Source organism: Bos indicus x Bos taurus, chromosome 25 (assembly GCF_003369695.1).
Source record: "Bos indicus x Bos taurus breed Angus x Brahman F1 hybrid chromosome 25, Bos_hybrid_MaternalHap_v2.0, whole genome shotgun sequence".
Classification (NCBI taxonomy): Eukaryota; Metazoa; Chordata; class Mammalia; order Artiodactyla; family Bovidae; genus Bos; species Bos indicus x Bos taurus.
Window position 1 is genome coordinate 20,671,487 of NC_040100.1, and position 19,539 is coordinate 20,691,025.

Sequence of the window (19,539 nt, forward strand, 5' to 3'; positions counted from 1 at the left end):
TTGAAATGTACAAATAGTCTTGAATTCCCAAACCCCCCACTTTAAAAATCCAAGGCAGGGGGAATGCAAACTTGAATATCAAGAGGAGGTTAGCATGTAACATGGAAGTGCCAGCGTTAGTAACAGCAGGAGTTGTAACCCAAGGGTTTTGGAACACAGTGACAGACTCTCAATTGAGTTCTATGTATTAACTCATCTCCTGATCAGAGAACCCTGTGTGCGGTCCCATACGTGTGTCCCCAATCTGCAGATGAGGTGGAACAGCTTTCTGGCTGTCACAGGGTTAATAATGCTCACACTTGAACTCAGATGCGGGTTTCTGCCCAGAAAAATCAGGAGAGGAGAGGACACATTCTTATCTGAAGGACAGACCGGCTTCCAATACAGCTGACGGATGCCTTCCAGGAATGACAGACCAGCGTGGAGAGATCAGATTTTTTTGAAAGAAACTGGAAAGCTGAATGTTAGAGGAAATCCCCTGATCTTTAAAGGTCGCCATTTTTCTTTTTTTTCCCTCCAGTGATTTTATTTCTTTGTTTTTATTGGACTATTACTGCTTTACACAGTTGTGCTAGTTTCTGCTGTACAATGAAGAGAATCGGCTATATGTAGACATATATATCCCCTCAATCTTGGACCTCCCTCCCATCCACCCCCATCTAGGTCATCACTGAGCACCGAGCTGAGCTTCCTGTGCTTTATAACAGGTTCCTGCTAGCTATCTGTTTTACACATGGGAGCGATACGTGTCAATCCTAATCTCCCAAGTCACCCCACCCTCTTCCCTCCCTGTGTCCACATATCCATTCTCTAATGTTGGCAACTATTTAACAAACTAAGAGCTCCCTCTCTCCCCACCCTGTATCAACTCATCTCCTGATCAGAGAACCCTGATCGCATGGGCAGTCCCATATGTGTATCCCCAATCTGCAGATGAGGTGGAACAACTTCCCGGCTGTCATAGGGTTAATAATGCTCAGACTTGAACTCAAATGCGGATTTCTGCCCAGAAAAATCAGGAGAGGAGAGGATACATTCTTATCTGAAGGAAAGACTGGCTTCCAGTACAGTCTCTCCCTCTCTCCCCATCCTGTATGATGACTGTAGGGGTTTGCCCTGGCCTTGTTCTATGCCCTCTCTTTGCCAAGGGCCTTGTTTAAGCTTCTCATGAACAGCTCAGCTGGTAAAGAATCCACCTGCAATGCAGGAGATCCCAGTTCGATTCCTGGGCCAGGAAGATCCCCTGGAGAAAGGATAGGCTACCCACTCCAGTATTCTTGGGCTTCCCTGGTGGCTCAGACGGTAAAGAATCAGCCTGCAACGTAGGAGACCTGGGTTTGATCCCTGGGTTGGGAAGATCCCCTGGAGGAGGGCATGGCAACCCACTCCAGTATTCTTGCCTGGAGAATCCCATGGACAGAGGAGCCTGGTGGGCTACAGTCCATAGGGGTCACAAAGAGTCGGACACGACTGAGTGACTAAGCAAGCACATGAACCTCTCCACGCCCTGTACCTCCCCTTCCCTCTTCCTGCCTCATACCTATGAAAACTATTTTCAAACTATAAATTTTGAGATGTTAGGGACTGAGATGAATTCACATATGTCTTCCCCAGGGATATTTGCATCCTAACCTATGCAGCTGACACACAAGCTTAGGTGATTCTCAGAGTGGGAATTCAGGCGGCATGACAAGGTGCTTCTAGATCGAGGTTGGCCCAGGTGTTATAAACCTCCTGAGTTCAGCTTTCCTTCACTCAGGCCAGCTCACATGCCATGTGATGGGTTAGGAAGGGCAGAGTTGGGTTGGGTAACGAGAAATCTGCAAACACCATGAGGATCTAGAACCAGCAGCCCTGGTTTATCCGGACACACAGGTGGGCACGCTCCAACCCTGAGCCGTGCTGGCACTGCTGACTGCTGGGAAGGAAAACTTCATAAAGGCAGCATCCCTGAGCCCTGTTCTCTGGGGTCTCACAGTGTTCCTTTCATTCTTTCATCAGAGTTGAAGACTTACCATATTTGAATAATAAAAGGCAGTGGTTTTTAAGCAACACGGTGACTTTTTCACAGTACAGATAGATGCTAAACTCAGTTTCTAGGGGAGAGGCTGAGGTGTGTGCCTTTGAAAAAAGCACCACAGGTCATCCTGATGGTGCCAACGGGGAGGACCACTGGTCTCCAGGTATTCACCCATGTCATTGTGAGCATGTCCTGGCCAAACACAAAAAACAAAAACAAGCAATCCTTACCCAAAACAGGTGTCCTGTTTTGTTCACAGGTAAATTTGCATACATCACTATGTACAAACTTGCAAACTTTTCAGTCATTTGTGGGTTAGGGGGAGAGTAGGGGTTGGGAGACACTCAATTTGGGTCAACTTATCTAGCGGATCCCTTAAACTCAATACTGTGATTATTTTCTTAGGACAAAAGGCACATGCTCTTACTATTAACTAAACTCGTAGGCCCCAGCACTGAGTGAGGCTGACCAGTCATGTCGTACCCCTCTTGGGTACCTTCCCCGGGTTCCAGCTCTTTGGCAAAGTTTCTGGGCTCCCCACCTCATTCATTCCATAAGCCTTCCTCTGTGCTGGCCTAGAGCCTGGAGCCCCGCCACATGCTGTTGCAGGCAGGCCTCTATGGTGTTTCTGTGTGAGTTAGAAGAAAGCTCCCTTTCCTCTGGGAGGCAGCAGGTCTGTTCCGGGCTCACAGGCTGGCCAGTGGACCAGGGGTGGAGTTTGACCTCCACTACCCCTCCCCGGCCCCAGGCGCAGCATCCTTGTGCAGGGCACGACCTGCACCCCTGCACCCCTGTAGGTGGTGGTCCTGGCTGCCAGCTTTAAGGGGCTCACTCACCCCTTTGCAGATGGCCACAGCTTCCTTGGACATGGACTTCGGATAAGCCACGTTGTGTTCCATGATGGACTGGAAGAGTTCATCCTCGTCCTCCCCTTCAAACGGTGCCTGCGGAGCAGAGCGCAGGGTGGGAGGAGTCCTGCAGGAACTATACCCCCCACCAACTGCCCCAAACCAGCGTGCCCAGCTCCCTGGGGTCCACAGCCAAGCCATACCCAGGGCTTCCAGGAAGAGGATAAGGAAATGGGGTCAATAGATGAGGGTAACCCCAAGGTCATGGAAATTACAGAGGTTCAGAGCTGTGAGCTGGTATCCGGCTGACACTCTCAAAGAAACCACGGGGATGGGGGTGGGGGAGGACTTTCCTTACAAGTCACTTAAAATTCAATTACCTGCCCAGCCAACATCTCATACAGCAGGACGCCAAATGCCCACCAATCCACGGACTTCCCATAGGGCTGATAAGCAATTATCTGGAAAACAGAAGGCATCCGTCAGGGAGATGTGCAGGTTCTTGCAGTGGCTGAGAATGAATATACACTTCTCTTACAATAAGAGTGGAGCATCCCTGGGGCTGGCGGGGGTAGGGGGAGAGTTCTTCCTTTGCCTGACACCCGCCCGTTGTGAAAGATTAAATTGGCCGTCACAGTTCCAGATGTGGGCCTCTGTCTAAAGGAGTGAACAGGGAGTCCAGTGTCCACCGAAGCTATTTCTTTACCTTAAGAAGATGGATATCCTTTACAGAGATACCTGCAGGCGGGGAAGGCATCTGTGTATGTCACATTGCCTTTTCAAAGCACTTAGTATGGTTATTTTTAATTTTTAATACAGTCAGCACAGCATTTTAAAGGAGAAAACTTGTCTTTCTTTCTCATGATAAAAGTAATAACATTTACACAACAATGTGACCATATGTAAGACTACTGAACTGTATGCTTAGAAATGGTTAAGATGGTGATGTGTTTTTTTGCCACAATTAAAAATTTTTTAAGTTAAAAAATGTAATAGCAGTTATTATTATTTATTTAAAATATAGATATAATATGAGAATACAATTAAAACAGTTCTTTATCAAGAGAGACATTATGATTGATATTTGGTCTATTTTCCTCTAGATTTTTGTCTATTAATATATATTAAACTTTGTGTGTATGAATGTACTTTACATAAATACTTTAATATATGGAACTTTAATACAGCATTTTATTCATTTAGAATTACCATGCTAATATCTGTACATCAACATAACCAGCTTTTTCACCTCTGCATAATGTTCCATTGGTTGGATATACCAAAATCTATTTCATCAATACCCAACTGATTAGGTTTCTTCCATGCAATTAGATATGTGGACATCTGTCCAATTTTCTTTCCTTAAGATAAACTCCTAGGAGGAGAACTGGTGAATCAAATGGTATATGTAGTTTTAAAGGTTTTCATACTTATGACCAAATTGCCAGAGCATGGTAAAGCCTAGAACAGCTGTGTGACCATCCATTAGGATGTGAGTGAAGTGAGTGAGTGAAGTAGCTCAGTCGTGTCCGACTCTTTGCAACCCTGTGGACTGTAACCTACCAGGCTCCTCTGTCCACGGCAAGAATACTGGAGTGGATTGCCATTTCCTTCTCCAGGGGATCTTCCTGACCCAAGGACGAAACCCAGGTCTCCCGCATTGGAGGCAGACGCTTTAATCTCTGAGTCACCAGGGAAGCCCCCTCTTAGGATATAGGGGTGAAAACTAACTATCAAAGGGATTAGTTAAGGAGTTAGGAATCAACATGTACACACTGTTATATTTTAAATGGATAACCAACACGGACCTACTATATAGCACAAGGAACTCTGCTCCATGTTATGTGGCAGCCTGAATGGGAAGGGAGTTTGGGGGAGAATGGATACATGTTATATGTATGGCTGAGTCCCTTCGCTGTTCACCTGAAACTATCACACCATTGTTAATCGGCTCTACCCCAATACAAAATAAAAAGTTAAAAAAAAAAAAAAGGGATTAGAAGGTGATACGGCAAAGGTTAAGGGGTTGAGGACTGAGGGCCACACAGTCCAGAGTTGGAATCCTGACTGCTGTTGCCCAGCCTGTGACCCCGGGTGACGTCACTTAATGTCTCTAGGTCTCAGTTTCTTCATCTACAAAACCAAGTGTATAATAATATCTATGTCACAGAGTTTTAATAGGATGAAAGAGAAATACGTGCCTCTCATATATTATGCCCTCAAAATGTCAGCTATGACTTGAAAGTTCTCTAATTCAGTGATAGTTGGTTTTATTCAACAAATGTGTCTGAGCAAGCTTGGTTATAAAGCTTGGCTATAAGTCTGTTTATCCACCTCCATCTCCCACCTTGGCGTCTGCCCTGAAATCACAAGTGTCCTCTGAGGAGAACTGCTTGCAATGGATGAAGGAAAGCTTTCTGTGAGAACACTTATTGAAAGTGTTTTCACACTTTTAAAGTACTTCATGTCTCTTTTGATCCTCATGACAACCTAACAAGTTAATCCTTTTACAAAGGGAAATAGAGCCTGGGAGGTGAAAGAAGTTGCCAGAAGCGAGGGGCTTAGTTAATGGCAAAGCAGGGGGAAACCTGACCTGCAGTTTATTCCTCCCACCAGCAGGTTGCGGGCTGCAGGCTGGAGGAGGAGGCAGTTTCCCCCGTAACACAACTTGGGGCTTTACCAGCATCCAAGAATCTTTGAAAACCACACATGTGGGGGTCCATGCTGCAGTGATTCTGATTCCATTCATCTAGGGTGATGCCTGGCCATCCCCATTTTAAAAGCTCCCCAGGGACTTCCCTGACCATCCAGTGGTTAAGACTTTGAGTTTCCAATGCAAGGGTTCAATCCCTGGTTGGGGAACTAAGATCCTGCGTGCTGTGTGGAGGGGGAAAAATTAATTAATTAAAAAAATAACAAAAACTCCCCAGGTGATGGTAAAGGGCAGCAGGCCTTGTGAACCAGAGATCACTGAACTCACAGCAGATCAAGGAACTGTATCTGATATCCTCACTAATTAACACAATGATAATAAAGCAATGTATGTCACAAAGGGAAAATGCCATTGGGTCCTAATAAAGAGTTAAGTGCTCAAAGGATTACTTTTCAATTCCTTAAGTAATACACAAATACATTTGCCTTGTGCAAAGATAAAACGGTATACAGATTAAGATTTACAACGGCCTTATCCTCAGAGGTAACCAGTGTTGTAAAACCAGTCTGGAATCTTCATGCATCTTCTATACTTCTGCACGCATATCTACATACTTGTAAGAAACATATAGCAGTGTTCTGTGTATTGTTATTTACCATAAATGGCATCATACTGTATTTATCATTCTGTAACTCAATTTTTTCCTCTCAACAATGTTTCAATATCTGCATATACATCTCATTCACTTTTTGAATTGAGGCTTAATAGTATTCCACACTGAGGAGGTCATGGCAACCTGCTCCAGTATTTTTGCCTGGAGAATCCCATGGACAGAGGAGCCTGGTGGGCTACAGTCCGTGGGATCGCAAAGGGTTGAACACGACTGAGCAACTAAGCACAGCATAGTATTCCATACTGTAAATCATTCAGTCTATTGCCCATCCCTTGATTAACAAACACTGTTCAAGTTAGTACAGACAGGTGTGCTCTGATCTTTATAAGGGTTGCATAATATTTAATATGAATTGCAACTCTTTTACTTCACTGGTAGTTACTGAGACTGTGTCCTATTTTTCATTATTAAAAATAGTGCTGCAGCAAAGAAAGGGCTTTGAAGACATATCCTTCCGAGTATGGTGTGTGTTTGTGTGTCTGTGTGTGTGTATGTTGCAAACTAGATTCCTAAAAGAGGAAGAGTTTTGGTAACAGAGTAGGCAGGTTTTCAATTTAGTGCCAAGCTACTTAGTGACAGGGGTCCTCCCATCACCATTGTTACATATGAAGCCTTAACAGTCAAGAAGAGAGGAATTCGAGAATGTCCATTTCCAAGACTCTATGCCAAGCTCGCAGTTCCTTTCCATAAAAATCCAGTAACAGATTGCAGGATGCCACCTTCCTGAGCACCAATTCAGAGGAAAAGGGAGGCTATCATCTGGCACAAATTTTTGTACCATGACACGTTGGGGAAATCCATTCTGCAACTGACCGCTTCCTCTGGGAAGGGAGGGGGAGGCACTAAAATAAATCTTCACACTTTCATTTATATCTTAATCACAGGAAGAAAAAAGCTGAGTCTTTTAGGATTCAGCACAACTACCTCATACCTATGCACACACGGACCCTGTGTCATACATCTGTCCCGGGAATCAATCTCTCTCTCTCTTACTCCTTCTCTGCCTTTCCGTCTCCCCTGAACACACGTTTCAGTGGCATAATTAGGAGGTATCATATGGCCATGAGCCACAGCAGCTTGACAAAGAATCTTACTGATGTGTGGTGGATGGTTCTTTTGAGTTTTATTTAAATTTTCTCCCAAACCTTGATGTATTTTGGGTCTGCGCTTCTGGGATGTGTGCTAAGTTAATTTACATGTGTGATCTCAAAGGAACGATTTAGTCTAGGAGATGGACCAGCCTGAGGTCCTGCTTGTCTGGTACCCCTCGGACCTCTCCCACCTAAGGCTCAGGGAGGACATCAGCACAACGCAGACACGCCTGAGGGGTTGGCGTCAGCTCACCTCGGGGGCGATGTAGTCTGGGGTGCCGCAGAAGGTCTTAGTCGTCACCCCATCCCAGATGTTCTCCTTACACATGCCAAAATCAGCGATCTTGATGTGGCCCTCGGAATCCAGCATCACATTGTCAAGTTTCAGGTCACTGTGGGGACACAGATTCAGGGGCTGAATTAAATGCTATTTCTTTTGAGTCAACCAACATCCACTCACTACAGGCAGAACGCTGTACCATGCCTGGTGGGGGCACAGCAGTGAGTACAACCCAGTCCTTACCCTCCAACAGCTTATGATCTGGCAGGGAGACACGAGGGTCTGCAAACCTCTGTGCTTCTCTTTTCCTGCAGCGGCAACTATGCCAAGTGTCTCGGGAGGATGCAATGAGACAGCAACTCTGAGAAGAGCAATCCACAGACAGCTAAATAAAACAGAAGCTTCCTCCATCTGGGCAGAGCATCCACAGAAGTGTCCTTTATCTGGGGGCATCTCTAGAGTTGACCTTTGCAACATCAGGATCCCTTACATTTCATAGGAAGGTTTTATACAAAACTATCATTTAAAAAATATCTCTGAAGAGCATGAAGAAAAAAAAACTGATTGAGATCATCTTGTTTACCACCAAGTACCCCAAGCTCCCCTAAGCCAGTTTCTAGGTCATGAACCCAGGGGTTTCTACTGATTTCCAATCAAAAAATATTTGTTGCCCACCTACTTTGTGACAGACACTATGCTTGGAGATAAGTATATTATGAACAAGATAATCAAGCATCTTGCTCTTATTCAGATTAAATTCTAGTAGAGGGATAAAGTCAATTACCAAGTATTCAAATCTACAAGCATGCTTCTTGTAGCTTCTGATGAATGATATGAAGGAAATAAAAAGAATGATGAGGTGGACAGGAACGGGGGGAGGTTACTGTAACAGAGAATCAGGAAGGTGTCACCTTCAAAGAGTGATGCCCTAAACAACACAGGCTCCACTCTCATTCTATTTCATCTGTGTTGATGGGGAGAGTTTGATGTTTGGGGACCCTTGCACATTTCCAGCATATCTGATGACTACAATATCATTACACTTTCCTCCTCCCTTAACACTGATTCCAAAGTCATCACTTGGGTGTTTCAGCACCCATGAGTAGGTATGATCTATGGGCCAGACTTCCTCAATCCCATTAGAAATCCAACTTCCTCAGAGGTTAAGGAATCTACCATTCAATTCAGATCTCTCCCTCAAATCGCCTTTGCTTGCTGGTGGACATCTGTGGCTCCACCTATTCTAGTATCTTGGGGTAAGAACATCCTAATATTTCTTTGAAGAAACAGCTTCCCTGATTCTCAAGCCATATGAAGTTGGTGATGCTGATCTTAACTCCTGCTTCCAGGAGTGGTCATGTGGGCCTGTCCTGGCCAGTGGAAATACTCCATCCTGCTAGTCACAGTGGATCACGGTTTCTGGTCACAGTTTAGGAAGAGCCATGTAACCCCATATAAGCTGATCAAAGTCTTTGAACATTAACATCAGCCCCAACATTTTTGCTGGCACCATCAGGAAAAAGATGAACTCTTAACATCAGGATTGTTCGGGTGGTAGAAACTAAGTCTAGATGCGCAAGAGGTCACCAGGTAGAGAAAACAAAGCTACTATAGATATAGCAGAACTCAGAGGGAGCGAATAAATGCTCATAACATCATTTGAGCCTCAGTCCTAGACTTTTCAGTTATGTCAGCCATGCTGCTGCTGCTGCTGCTAAGTCGCTTCAGTTGTGTCCGACTCTGTGCGACCCCATCGATGGCAGCCCACCAGGTTCCACCATCCCTGGGATTTTCCAGGCAAGAGTACTGGAGTGGGGTGCCACAGCCTTCTCCAATGTCAGCCATAACACGCCTCTTTTAACGAAAGTTCATTTCAATCGAGTTGCTGTCATAATTTTCTGCTAAAAGAATACAACCTGAAAATATATCTTGGCATCTCCTATCTGTGTCTGTGAGGTCTCTTCATCCAAGGGGAAGCCCATTTGCACTCCACTGTTTACCAACAGAAGCAACATCCTAGGATCTCTAGTGCTGTCCATGGTACTACCCACATCCAACCTTCATGCTTCTCTACAAGCCACAGTGGTCTCTGAAGGCCAGCTTAGAACTTAGAAAAGCTAGACTCGGAAGCAATAAACATACCACGTCTGCATGTGATTTGATTAACAGAGACCCATGACATTTCCTTCAGCCTGACCACATGCCCCTAAACAGGCAGTTGGGGCAACCCCAAAAGTGATGACATCTCCGTCTATTATAGAAAAGGAGCTTCAAGTGCTAAGAGCCAGCAGGTCATGGGGCTGGAGCAAGCTGTCACATAATAATGTTTTGATAGTCCACTCCATTCTTTTGTTTAATGTAATGAATCCTCATCTATGCTTCTAAAGGGGGCTGGCCAGATGTCTTCATGTTTACAATTCCATCAAGAGCAAAATCAATACACGTTCCAAGGATGGCGATCTATAAATCAGACACTAAGTTTGGAAGTCTTTCATCTTCCCCTCGCCCGACATCTCTAGCCACGGTCCGCAGAGAGGACACATCTACTATGAGTCCTCATCCTCTTTACTTAAAAGCTGTTAAAATAACCAGAGATCCAAATGAAGAAGAAGGACATTTATAACATTTAAAAAGACTTTGTGTGCGTGTGCTCAGTCGCTCAGTCATGTATGACTCCTTGCGACCCTTTGGACTGTAGCCTGCCAGGCTCCTCAATCCATGGGATTCTCCAGGCAATAATACTGGAGTGGGTAGCCATGCCCTCCTCCAGGGGGTCTTCTCAAACCAGAGATCGAACCCGAGTCTTCTGCACTGCAGGTGGATTCTTTACCCGCTGAGCCATCAGGGAAGCCCCTAAAAAGACTCTGCCACCATAAAACCAATCTCTGTGAACTTATAAAACCACTTATCTTCTGTCATGTAAATTTTCTGCAGTTTCCATTTGATTATCAATTGCTGTCTCCACCGAAGTTCTTGATTGTGAGCAACAAAAACCAACTCTGATTATTTCAACCAAAAAAAGGAGTTTTTAGGAAGGAATTGGGGGAGCTCTGAGAATTTCCAAAAAGGCTGGCAAAGCAGACTTGGAGGCTATGCAGCCATGAACAATGACTAACCAGCACAGAAATGACCCAGTGAAGATGCCACTGATGTCACCACTGGGTATAGACATTGTCCCTTGTTCCATGAAGCCCTAATGCTGGACTCGGGGTGCTATTCCTAAGAACCACTTCCTCTCACACCTCTGGAAACTAGACATAGCTGATGACTACATCCACTCTCCATTCTACAGGCTCTGCTTCTTGGTCACTAACTTCCGATTCAACGTCTTCAGTGAATGTGACGAGCATCAGAGCCTGAGTTGTGTGTTTGCTCTTCCTATAGGGAGGCTGCAAAAGTATCTGGTGTGTTAAATCTTTAGAGGAAGCTATGGATTACATTCCTACCCACAAATGAAAGGGGTTCAGAGGGTGAGTGGCTTAAAAGGATGACAAATATAATGGAGGAGGAAAGGAACAATGTACAGTTAGGAGAAAAAGCTTTGCATTCAGGCACGGTCTAGCACCTAGAATCCTAATCTTTGGATTTTATGACCTAGACCAATGGATCCCAGATTCCAGTCTAGTTCCCTAATATATTGGAAACCTTGCCTTGAATCCCAGCCCTGTTGGCAAGAACTCAAATCATTTCCTGTCCTGGTCCCTTCCTTGGGACTGAGTTTTCTTCCAATAAACTTATAGTCCCTTATTTTATCTTCTCAGCAATGCTTAAGTGCCTGATTCTATTCTGGTGGAAGCCCATCCCATAGAGGAGTCAGGTTCAAATGTCAGCACGTAAGGAGAAAATCGTGTAGAGTGAACAATTACCCATGATCCCCTGTTCTTTGGTTTAACCACCAGCTGAAGTCATCAACTTGAATGTAGGGGTCTTCATGTCATACGGAAGATAATGCGTACCTTTCAACACCAGAATTACATTCAGTATAACAAGATGCTCCCACTATGACAGTCAAAGGGGAAACTGGGGGAATCAGAGGCTTCACGGGTCCCATTTCATGCATACATGGTGACACATGTTCATTGAGGGTGAGCATGGGTAGAATGACTACACTATTTACAGTTGAAATTATTATGATTACTCGCTGTTTCTATTTCTTTATTGAGATCAGGGCTGTGCCAGGTAAAGCCACTCTCCTTCTTGATCTTCATTCCTCTGTTATCAGGAGCACACAGGCAGAGTGGGGACTCGATGCACTCAGGACCTGCTACCTCAAGGAGTGAAAAAAAAGCCCCAGGACTCTGCAGGATTCTGGCAAGGCCCCTCATCTTCCATCCCTCATCCCACCAGGGCCCGCAGCCTCACTTCCACCTTCTGCCTTGAGATCACCAGGCTAGTCTCTTCATGCCTTTTATTTCCATGTCCTTCAGTTGCTTTAGGAAGACCAGGCTTCCGAGGGTCTTCCCTAACTCTTCAGACCCCAATCTCATGCTCTCTGTGGAATGTCAGGCAAGAACCACCACCCAGCCCACATCAGCCCCCTCCCCTACTTGACTTCCCTCCATAGTACTTCTCACTACAGACAGCATTTTTATGATTTACGGGATCTGTCTTCCACCACTGGAATCTGAGCTCTACAAAGGCTGGCCTTTGTCTGTTTTCTTCACAATGCATCCCCCCACCTAGAGTAGAGGCCAGTATATGATATGGTGGGCTTTCAATAAATGTTTATCAAATCAGTGAATCAAATGGACTTTGATGACTCTTCAAGATCTTTTAAAAAGACCCTCACTCGGGGCAAGCGTCCTTCGGAAGCCCCATGCCACATGCCAGCCTCCCTTGTGTAACAAACCAGCCCAAGCCTGCACTGGAATGCTTGCATCCATGTGGTATAAGAATTATACACCGTGGACTCACTGACAAATAGCAGCCCCAGGCTCCACAGTCTGCCTTGCATGAGATATAAAGTGGGATGACTCATCCGACTATGATCATACGCTTGCTCCTCCAAAAACGGGCAAATGCCAAGTCCTGAACTTAATCCTGTCTTTCAGGGCAAGCTACTCTGAGATCCATTCCCAAACTGTAGTTACATAGCACAAAAAGAAAGAAAGAAAGTGAGGGAGAGAAACAAGGAAAGAGAAAGAAAGAAAGAGATTTGTTTCATAATAATATGATCCAGCACATTCTGCCAGCCAAGAGTCTTTGCTTGCTCCCCAAATGTGGGGTCCACGGGGAAGAGAAGGATGTGCTGGGTCCCCAGTGGTTAGCCTCCTCCTCTTGGAGCAAATGGTCTCACATATGAGGCTCTGAACAATCTCTGGAGGCAGAGTCCGTCAAGATCTTCTATCATCATACAAAGCTGCCCAAACTTTGCCAGGGCAGTGGGCGATGCTGCCTGGCAGAGCACATGCCCAAGTTAGTACTGGAGGATTCCTCCCCCACCATGGATTCTAATTTTAAAAGCAGTTAAAGAAAGAGGCAGGGAAGGGAGGAGCTGAGGGAGCCGAGAGATGGAAAGTACAGCAGTGTTCGCTTACCGGTAAATGATGCCCTTGCTCTGCAAGAAGAACAGACCGATGGCAATTTCTGCAGCGTAAAATCTGAAATTAAAAAAAAAAAACCACAATGGAGAAATTCAAGGACACCATATGCCCGGCAACTCTCAGAATTCAATACAATATTGAACTGGGCGTAGGGCATGAATGTCTCACCATGGATGGTCAACCACACAGCTCATAAAACAAAGTATGGGAGTCTAGACGGATGAACAGGGTTTAGAGAGCTATGAGGCTGCTTTAAGGACCAAATGGGGTGGGCAGAGGTTCAGCAACTTTTTAGTGGGGAGGAAGCCACAGGATATGATGAACTGGCTAGAGAAGGATTGTTTCAGATGACAACAAGTTAAAATATCTCAATGACAATACCTAACATCTGTTGAAGGCTTACCATTAACCTTGTATCATTTCAGGTTATTATCTGATTAAATCTTTACAATAACCTTATAAGGTAGTGGCTCTGTGGTAAAGAATATGCCTGCCAATGCAAGAGACAGGTTCAATCCCTGGGTTGGGAAGATCCCCTGGAGAAGGAAATGGCAACCCACTCCAGTATTCTTGCCTGGGAAATCCCACAGACAGAGGAGCCAGGTGGGCTACAATCCATGGGGGCACAAAAAAGTCAGACACAACTGAGTGACTCAACAGCAATGAGGTGCTACAATTACCTCCCTGTTCCTCAAATGAGGAAACTGAGGCTTAGTGACAGGAAATACCCTGACCAAGTTACACAGCTAATAAATAGCACAGCCAGAATTGGAAACAGCATCTGGCTGAAGTGTTAGCTTTTCAGTTTCAAAATTTAAGAGAGAGATTTGGGGACAACCAGAAAGCCCAGTTGTAAAGGTTGGGCAGGGCTTTGGGGAACTCTGTAAAGTGTCCTGACAATGTCTCATATGATAATGGAATAAAGGTCAGTGGTCAATTAGATGTTAGAAGTCCTTTTACTTCTAAGCAGCCCATTAGAATTGTACCAAGACACACAAATGGCATGACCTGGAAGCATGGGAATGGTAACCCGCCCAGAATCAGTGCTCGTGTTCTGGGCAGGGGGGAGGAGAGGGGGCAAGGCTGAGCTGCACGGGCGCCAGGAGGCCTCTGCAAGGACAGGATGGGGCCCTGGGTGAGCCCTAGGGGCTTTCTGGAGGGACAGTAGGAGCCCAACAACCTCCCTAGGAGAGGTTAGCACTGCTGATCCTGTGACTTGCCACACTCCCATTCACCAACCGCAGGGAGACCCAGGATGAAATGTGTGTTCCAGACAAAAGAGACTGGCTGCCTTGTGTGCTGAAGGTGATGGAATGGACTCAGCAGGGGAAACAGATTTCCAAAAATCCAGAGTCAGTCTCCCCACTCCAAGAGCCACAGAGTGTAGTCACTATGCAGCTTGAGCTTTCATCTCCCTGGAATGAGGACAGCTAAGATGGAGCAAGAACGTGAGCAAGGAAGATCTGGGTCAGAACTCTGGGTCTGCCTCACACGAGCTCTGTGACTGTGAGCAAGTCTCTAAAATCTCTGAGCCTGGCACATGGTAAGCTCTCAACCAATATGCGCAAAGGAAAACTCAAAACCTACAACGACACTCCCCAAGGAATTTTTAGGGCTTTCCTTAAGCGCCAGGGGCAAAACGTGGAGGTCAAGAAATAGCTGTGGTTTTCAAGCTTCCAGCTCTTAGCGGGTGTTAAGCAAGAAACAAGTAGCCCATCTCAGCAGAACACCCTCTGTCCCGGCCACGCATTTCTCTTAAAGAAGAAGCCCAAGATATTTAAAATTCTTATTTGGCTAAAAACCCAAAGGAACTAACCACCCACTCATTCATCCCAAGGGAAAAAGCACAGCGCCACTTACACGGCGTGAGGCTCCTTGAACCGGCCCACTTGCTGGATGTGGTACATGAGGTCACCACCATTCACATACTCCATCACGAAGTACAGGCGATCCTGGGAGGAGACAGCAAAGAGCAAAGTCAGCCTTCTGGAGTTTCTTGGGCCCCAGATGGAGAGCAGGTAATAGCTGAGATTTATGATCCAAACCCCCAGGACTCAACGACAGGGCAGGTGCCTTGAGTCCCCAAATGGAGCATTTGTGCCATTGAAAGTACACAAGTGAACACAGGGAGAACGTGACATTTTTAAAAAAATCTTTTTGTTTATTTGGCTGTGCTGGTCTTTAGTTAGTTGTGGCATGCAAACTCTTAGAGGCAGCATGTGGGATCTAGTTCCCCAGTCAGGGATCGAACCCAGGCCCCTCAAATTAAGAGCGCAGAGTCTTAGCCACTGGACCACCAGAAAAGTCTCTGAAATTAAAGAAAAAAAGAGTAACACTGGGCTTCCCTGGTGATTCAGTGGCAAAGAATCCGCTTGCCAGTGCAGGAGATACAAGTTCGATTCATGATCCATGAAGATCCCACATGCCGCAGAGCAACTCAGCCCACGCGCCACAACTACTGAGCCTGTGCTCTACCACCCTGGAGCCGCAACAAGAGAGGCCACCGCAATGAGAAGCTCACACACCGCAACTAGACAGCAGCCCCCACTCACCGCAACCAGGGAAAAGCCCGTGCAGCAGTGAAGACCCAGCACGGTAAAAAAAAAAATAAATAATTAGGAAAAAATTAATAACGCTAAATTTACTCTCGTTTGTCCTGGAAAATACAATCAGCACATCAGCCTTGCGACTTAATGGCCATCATTTCAGAGAAAGCTAATTTTAAGGGTGAAGACCACTAAGTGAACAATCGTATGACAGGTAACAGGCAGCCGTGGGAGCCAGCCTCCACGCCGCGCCGCCTCCGGTGGTTTTCACTGCCGATGCTCACTTCCTGGTGTTGTCCCTTCCCTCTACGAACTGGACTGACTTCTGTAACCAACAGGATACTGTAAAAATCCTGTGTGTGGCTTCCAGACTGGTCATGTTGTGAAATATGTGTTTGGGTTTTATTTATATGTTGAGGTGGTTGGGTTGCCAATTTAAAAGACGGATTTACTGTCAAAAGTCATGAAGTGACTATTGTGCGGGGCTGTTAGACCAGGAGCGGAGTTAGTAGAGAAGTGGTGTGGAGGGCAAAGGGTCCCTATGAAATCAATACAGGATTTCAAGTCTCTCGCCATCCCTTATTGGCTGTGTAACTGCTGTTACTTAACCTCTCAAACCTCCAGCTTTATCTCTGCCATGATTCACCTGTCCTATAGAGTAGATACATATATAAAGCATTCAAACATGAGGACAAGGGGGTGACAGAGGTTGAGATGGTCAGATAGCATCATCAACTCAATGGACATGAGTTTGAACAAACTCCAGAAGGTAGTGAAGGACAGGGAAACCTGGCGTGCTGCAGTCTAGGGGGTTACAAAGAGTCAGACACAATTGAGCAACTGAACAACAACATGATGATGGCCATACAGCAAAGGTTTAATCTACCATTAAAAAACAAAATCTTCCTTACAGTGCACGGAACTTTGTCTTATACATAACAGTCATATGTGCATTTGTCAAATGTATACTGAGTGTACAATAATTAGAATAACAGCCATTCAATAAAGCTACCACCTTGTAAGCATTTGCTATGTGACAAAGCGCTTTATATATTTTATCTCTTTTATCTCTCTAAACAATTCAATGTGACAAGGACTACCATTTCTGGCAGGATTTGAACCTGGGCAGGTTGGTTTCTAAACCTGTAACCTCTTATTATACAGCTTCCTGTGCAAGGTTCTCACCCATACATTGCATGGATGTGTGGGTGTGTTCTTCCGTCTGGGAGCTCTCTGTCCAGGGGAGAAGGGAGGGGATATAGAAATCCAGCCATGTGTCAAAAAAGCTGGCAGACCACAAGGGAGGGGTATGGGTTAATCAATTATTTTTGAACTATCGTAGGACTTTCTCACCCCGACGCTACTTCACCCTCTCAACATCTCTAATGAGAGACAGAATTATCACTTCTGTTCTCAGTGTCCAAGGCATATGAGATTTGCAAAAAGGTCACTTACAAGTTAGTGGCAGAGTGGAGACAGTCAGCCAGAACTGCCGACACCCAGCCCCTGGTTCTTAGGGGTTTTTTTTTTTTGATAGAAAACAAGCCTAAAAATAGCATCTGTCTTTGCTACATGTTTGAAGAGAACCAAAACACTTGCTTTTAAAAATTATTTTTAAAACTAGCAGATGGCATCGGCCACAGAGAGAGAAGTAAGTGAGGGAGAGATTTCAGGAGCTTGCTTTCTGCTTGAAAGAACTCAACTTGCCCCCGCCCCCCAAACTCATTAGTTAGAATCCCAACATCAGGGAGAGAACTCCAGGGTGGATAATGCCATGTTCTGTGGTCTGTTTCTACTTCAAACTGTATGTGGGGCCACCCTGAGATCTGTCGTCTCTGAACTGTATCGAGTGTGGTGTTGGCACACCGGCGCTTCAGCTATTAAACGTTACGGCTGGCATCTTGCTGTCCTTTCATTTTCCGAGCAAATACTTAATGATGCCCACTGTATGCCAGGCTCTCCTACTGCCAGAAATGCTGCTGTGAATGATCCACGGTGCCCGACAATAAGGATTCCCCAGGCAAGTGGGGAGACCAGATAAATTTCCAAATAGCAACGTTTCCTAAATGGGGAGGGAGATAATTTTAGGTGGGCTATGGATGCATATGGTTTTACCTTTATAGTTCTGTGTTTATTTTGATGCGTACTGTGAAAAAAATATTACTAGCACTTGAAGCCCCTGATTTTACAGCTACTGATGTGAAGAGCCGACGCACTGGAAAAGACCCTGATGCTGGGAAAGACTGAGGGCAGAAGGAGAAGGGGGCGACAGAGGATGAGATGGTTGGATGGCCTCATTGACTCAATGGACATGAGTCTGAGCAAACTCCAGGAGATGGTGAAGGACAGGGAGGCCTGGGGTGTGCAGTCTATGGGGTCGCAAAGAGTCAGACATGACTCAGCAACCGAACAGCATCAACAACACTTCTGGCAAGGGAGAGTAAAGTGCATGGAGTTATAAAAGGAGAGTCAAGCAAGGCAGGGTGGGGCCAGCCACCCAAACTTCAGTCTTCTCACTTTAAGATCTTTACAGAGTATATCATCTAACTCATTTACTAAAAGTTACTTATTTTAAAATATTTTTTCATTAACTCACCTTTTTTTTTTCACTTAAACACAGTTACTTAAAAATTTTAAAACTTCATATCAAATTCACAAATGGAGAGTCACTGTTTCCTCTGTAAAAAAAATAAATGCCTACCTGGACTCTGTTGACTCTACACTATAACCAGTCTGCTTTTGGTACATCAATCCCTTAAATGCCTTATTTTAGAAACAAACGTCCCTGTACCACCAAGTTCATCTCCCACTCCAGAGCAAGGAAGATTCATTTTGGAAAACACTGCCAAGGGCAACCTAGAGCCCATCCTGAGCAGGGAAGTGAACTTTTTAGAACTTTAACTGAACATTTATTTTTGTTAAGTCACAGTATCAGGAGTTAAAGGAACAAAATTGGTAAGATGCAGGTCTTGCCTTCAGAGAATTCAGAATCTTGGTTAAGACAAATACATGACTAACTCAAGCCATCATCTCAAGTACGATGTGTTCAGAGAAACTGCACGACAGGTAGAGAGAGCGAGCTCTGGGGACTTCGGCTCATGAAATGGCCTTCAACCAACACCTCCAATTCTAGCATAATTATTTCCCCCCCATAGATAGTTTGCACAGTTGTGTGATCCAATGGGCTGAAGCCCACCAGGCTCCTCTGTCCAGGGAATCCTCCAGGCAAAAAACCCAGAATTGGTAGCCATTCCCTTCTTCAGGGGATCTGCCCAACTCAGGGATTGAACCTGGGTATCCTACATTTTAGGCAGATTCTTTACCATCTGAGCCACCTGGGAAGCCCATTCCACCCCCCCACCGCCCCGCACCCCCCCCAATAATGCCCTAATATTTGACTTTGTTCTCCTACTGTTTCTATAAAATTATTCCAAAGTTTTAAAGATCTTTCTCCTAGTCACGTGCAGTAGGTTTGGATCAGGACCTATCTGCTGGCCTCTCCTACGTGGACATTAGAAAGTATGTACTGAGTCTGGACTCCAAGTCCAGCTTGGCTCCTGCTACTTGCTCTGTTTTCCAAAGAGGACTTGTCACAGCTCAAAACATCAACTCTCACTGCTCTAGGCTGATGAATCTTGACTTCGGTTTCTACCCTCTCCCTTTCTCCTGAGCTCCAGTCAGCTCCAGCTGGCTACAGGACGTTTCTACGTGGGTGTTCCACCGTCAACTCCAATTAAAGGCTCCGAAAGGCAAGCTCACCATCTTTCCCCTCAAACTAGCCAGTCTGCTCAACTTTCAAAGTGTTCCTCCCTAATTGTCCTCGTTATTGTGGTGATTCTTCATTTACACACTGCCCTTGTCCCTGAAGCGTGAAACGACTCCAGT

At 45.4% G+C, this 19,539-nt stretch overlaps 1 protein-coding gene across 2 annotated transcripts in view; it reads right to left on the bottom strand.

Moving 5' to 3' along the window:
- Window positions 1-19,539, bottom strand: part of PRKCB (protein kinase C beta) — a 375,677-nt gene that overhangs the window by 30,934 nt on the left and 325,204 nt on the right. For both annotated transcript variants that reach the window (XM_027526433.1, XM_027526434.1), the window contains exons 11-15: window positions 14,969-15,060; window positions 13,103-13,165; window positions 7,539-7,677; window positions 3,249-3,329; window positions 2,857-2,964 (exon numbers count right to left, since the gene is read on the bottom strand). In XM_027526433.1, the coding sequence (XP_027382234.1) occupies window positions 2,857-2,964; window positions 3,249-3,329; window positions 7,539-7,677; window positions 13,103-13,165; window positions 14,969-15,060 (483 nt within the window). The remainder of the gene's footprint in view (window positions 1-2,856; window positions 2,965-3,248; window positions 3,330-7,538; window positions 7,678-13,102; window positions 13,166-14,968; window positions 15,061-19,539) is intronic.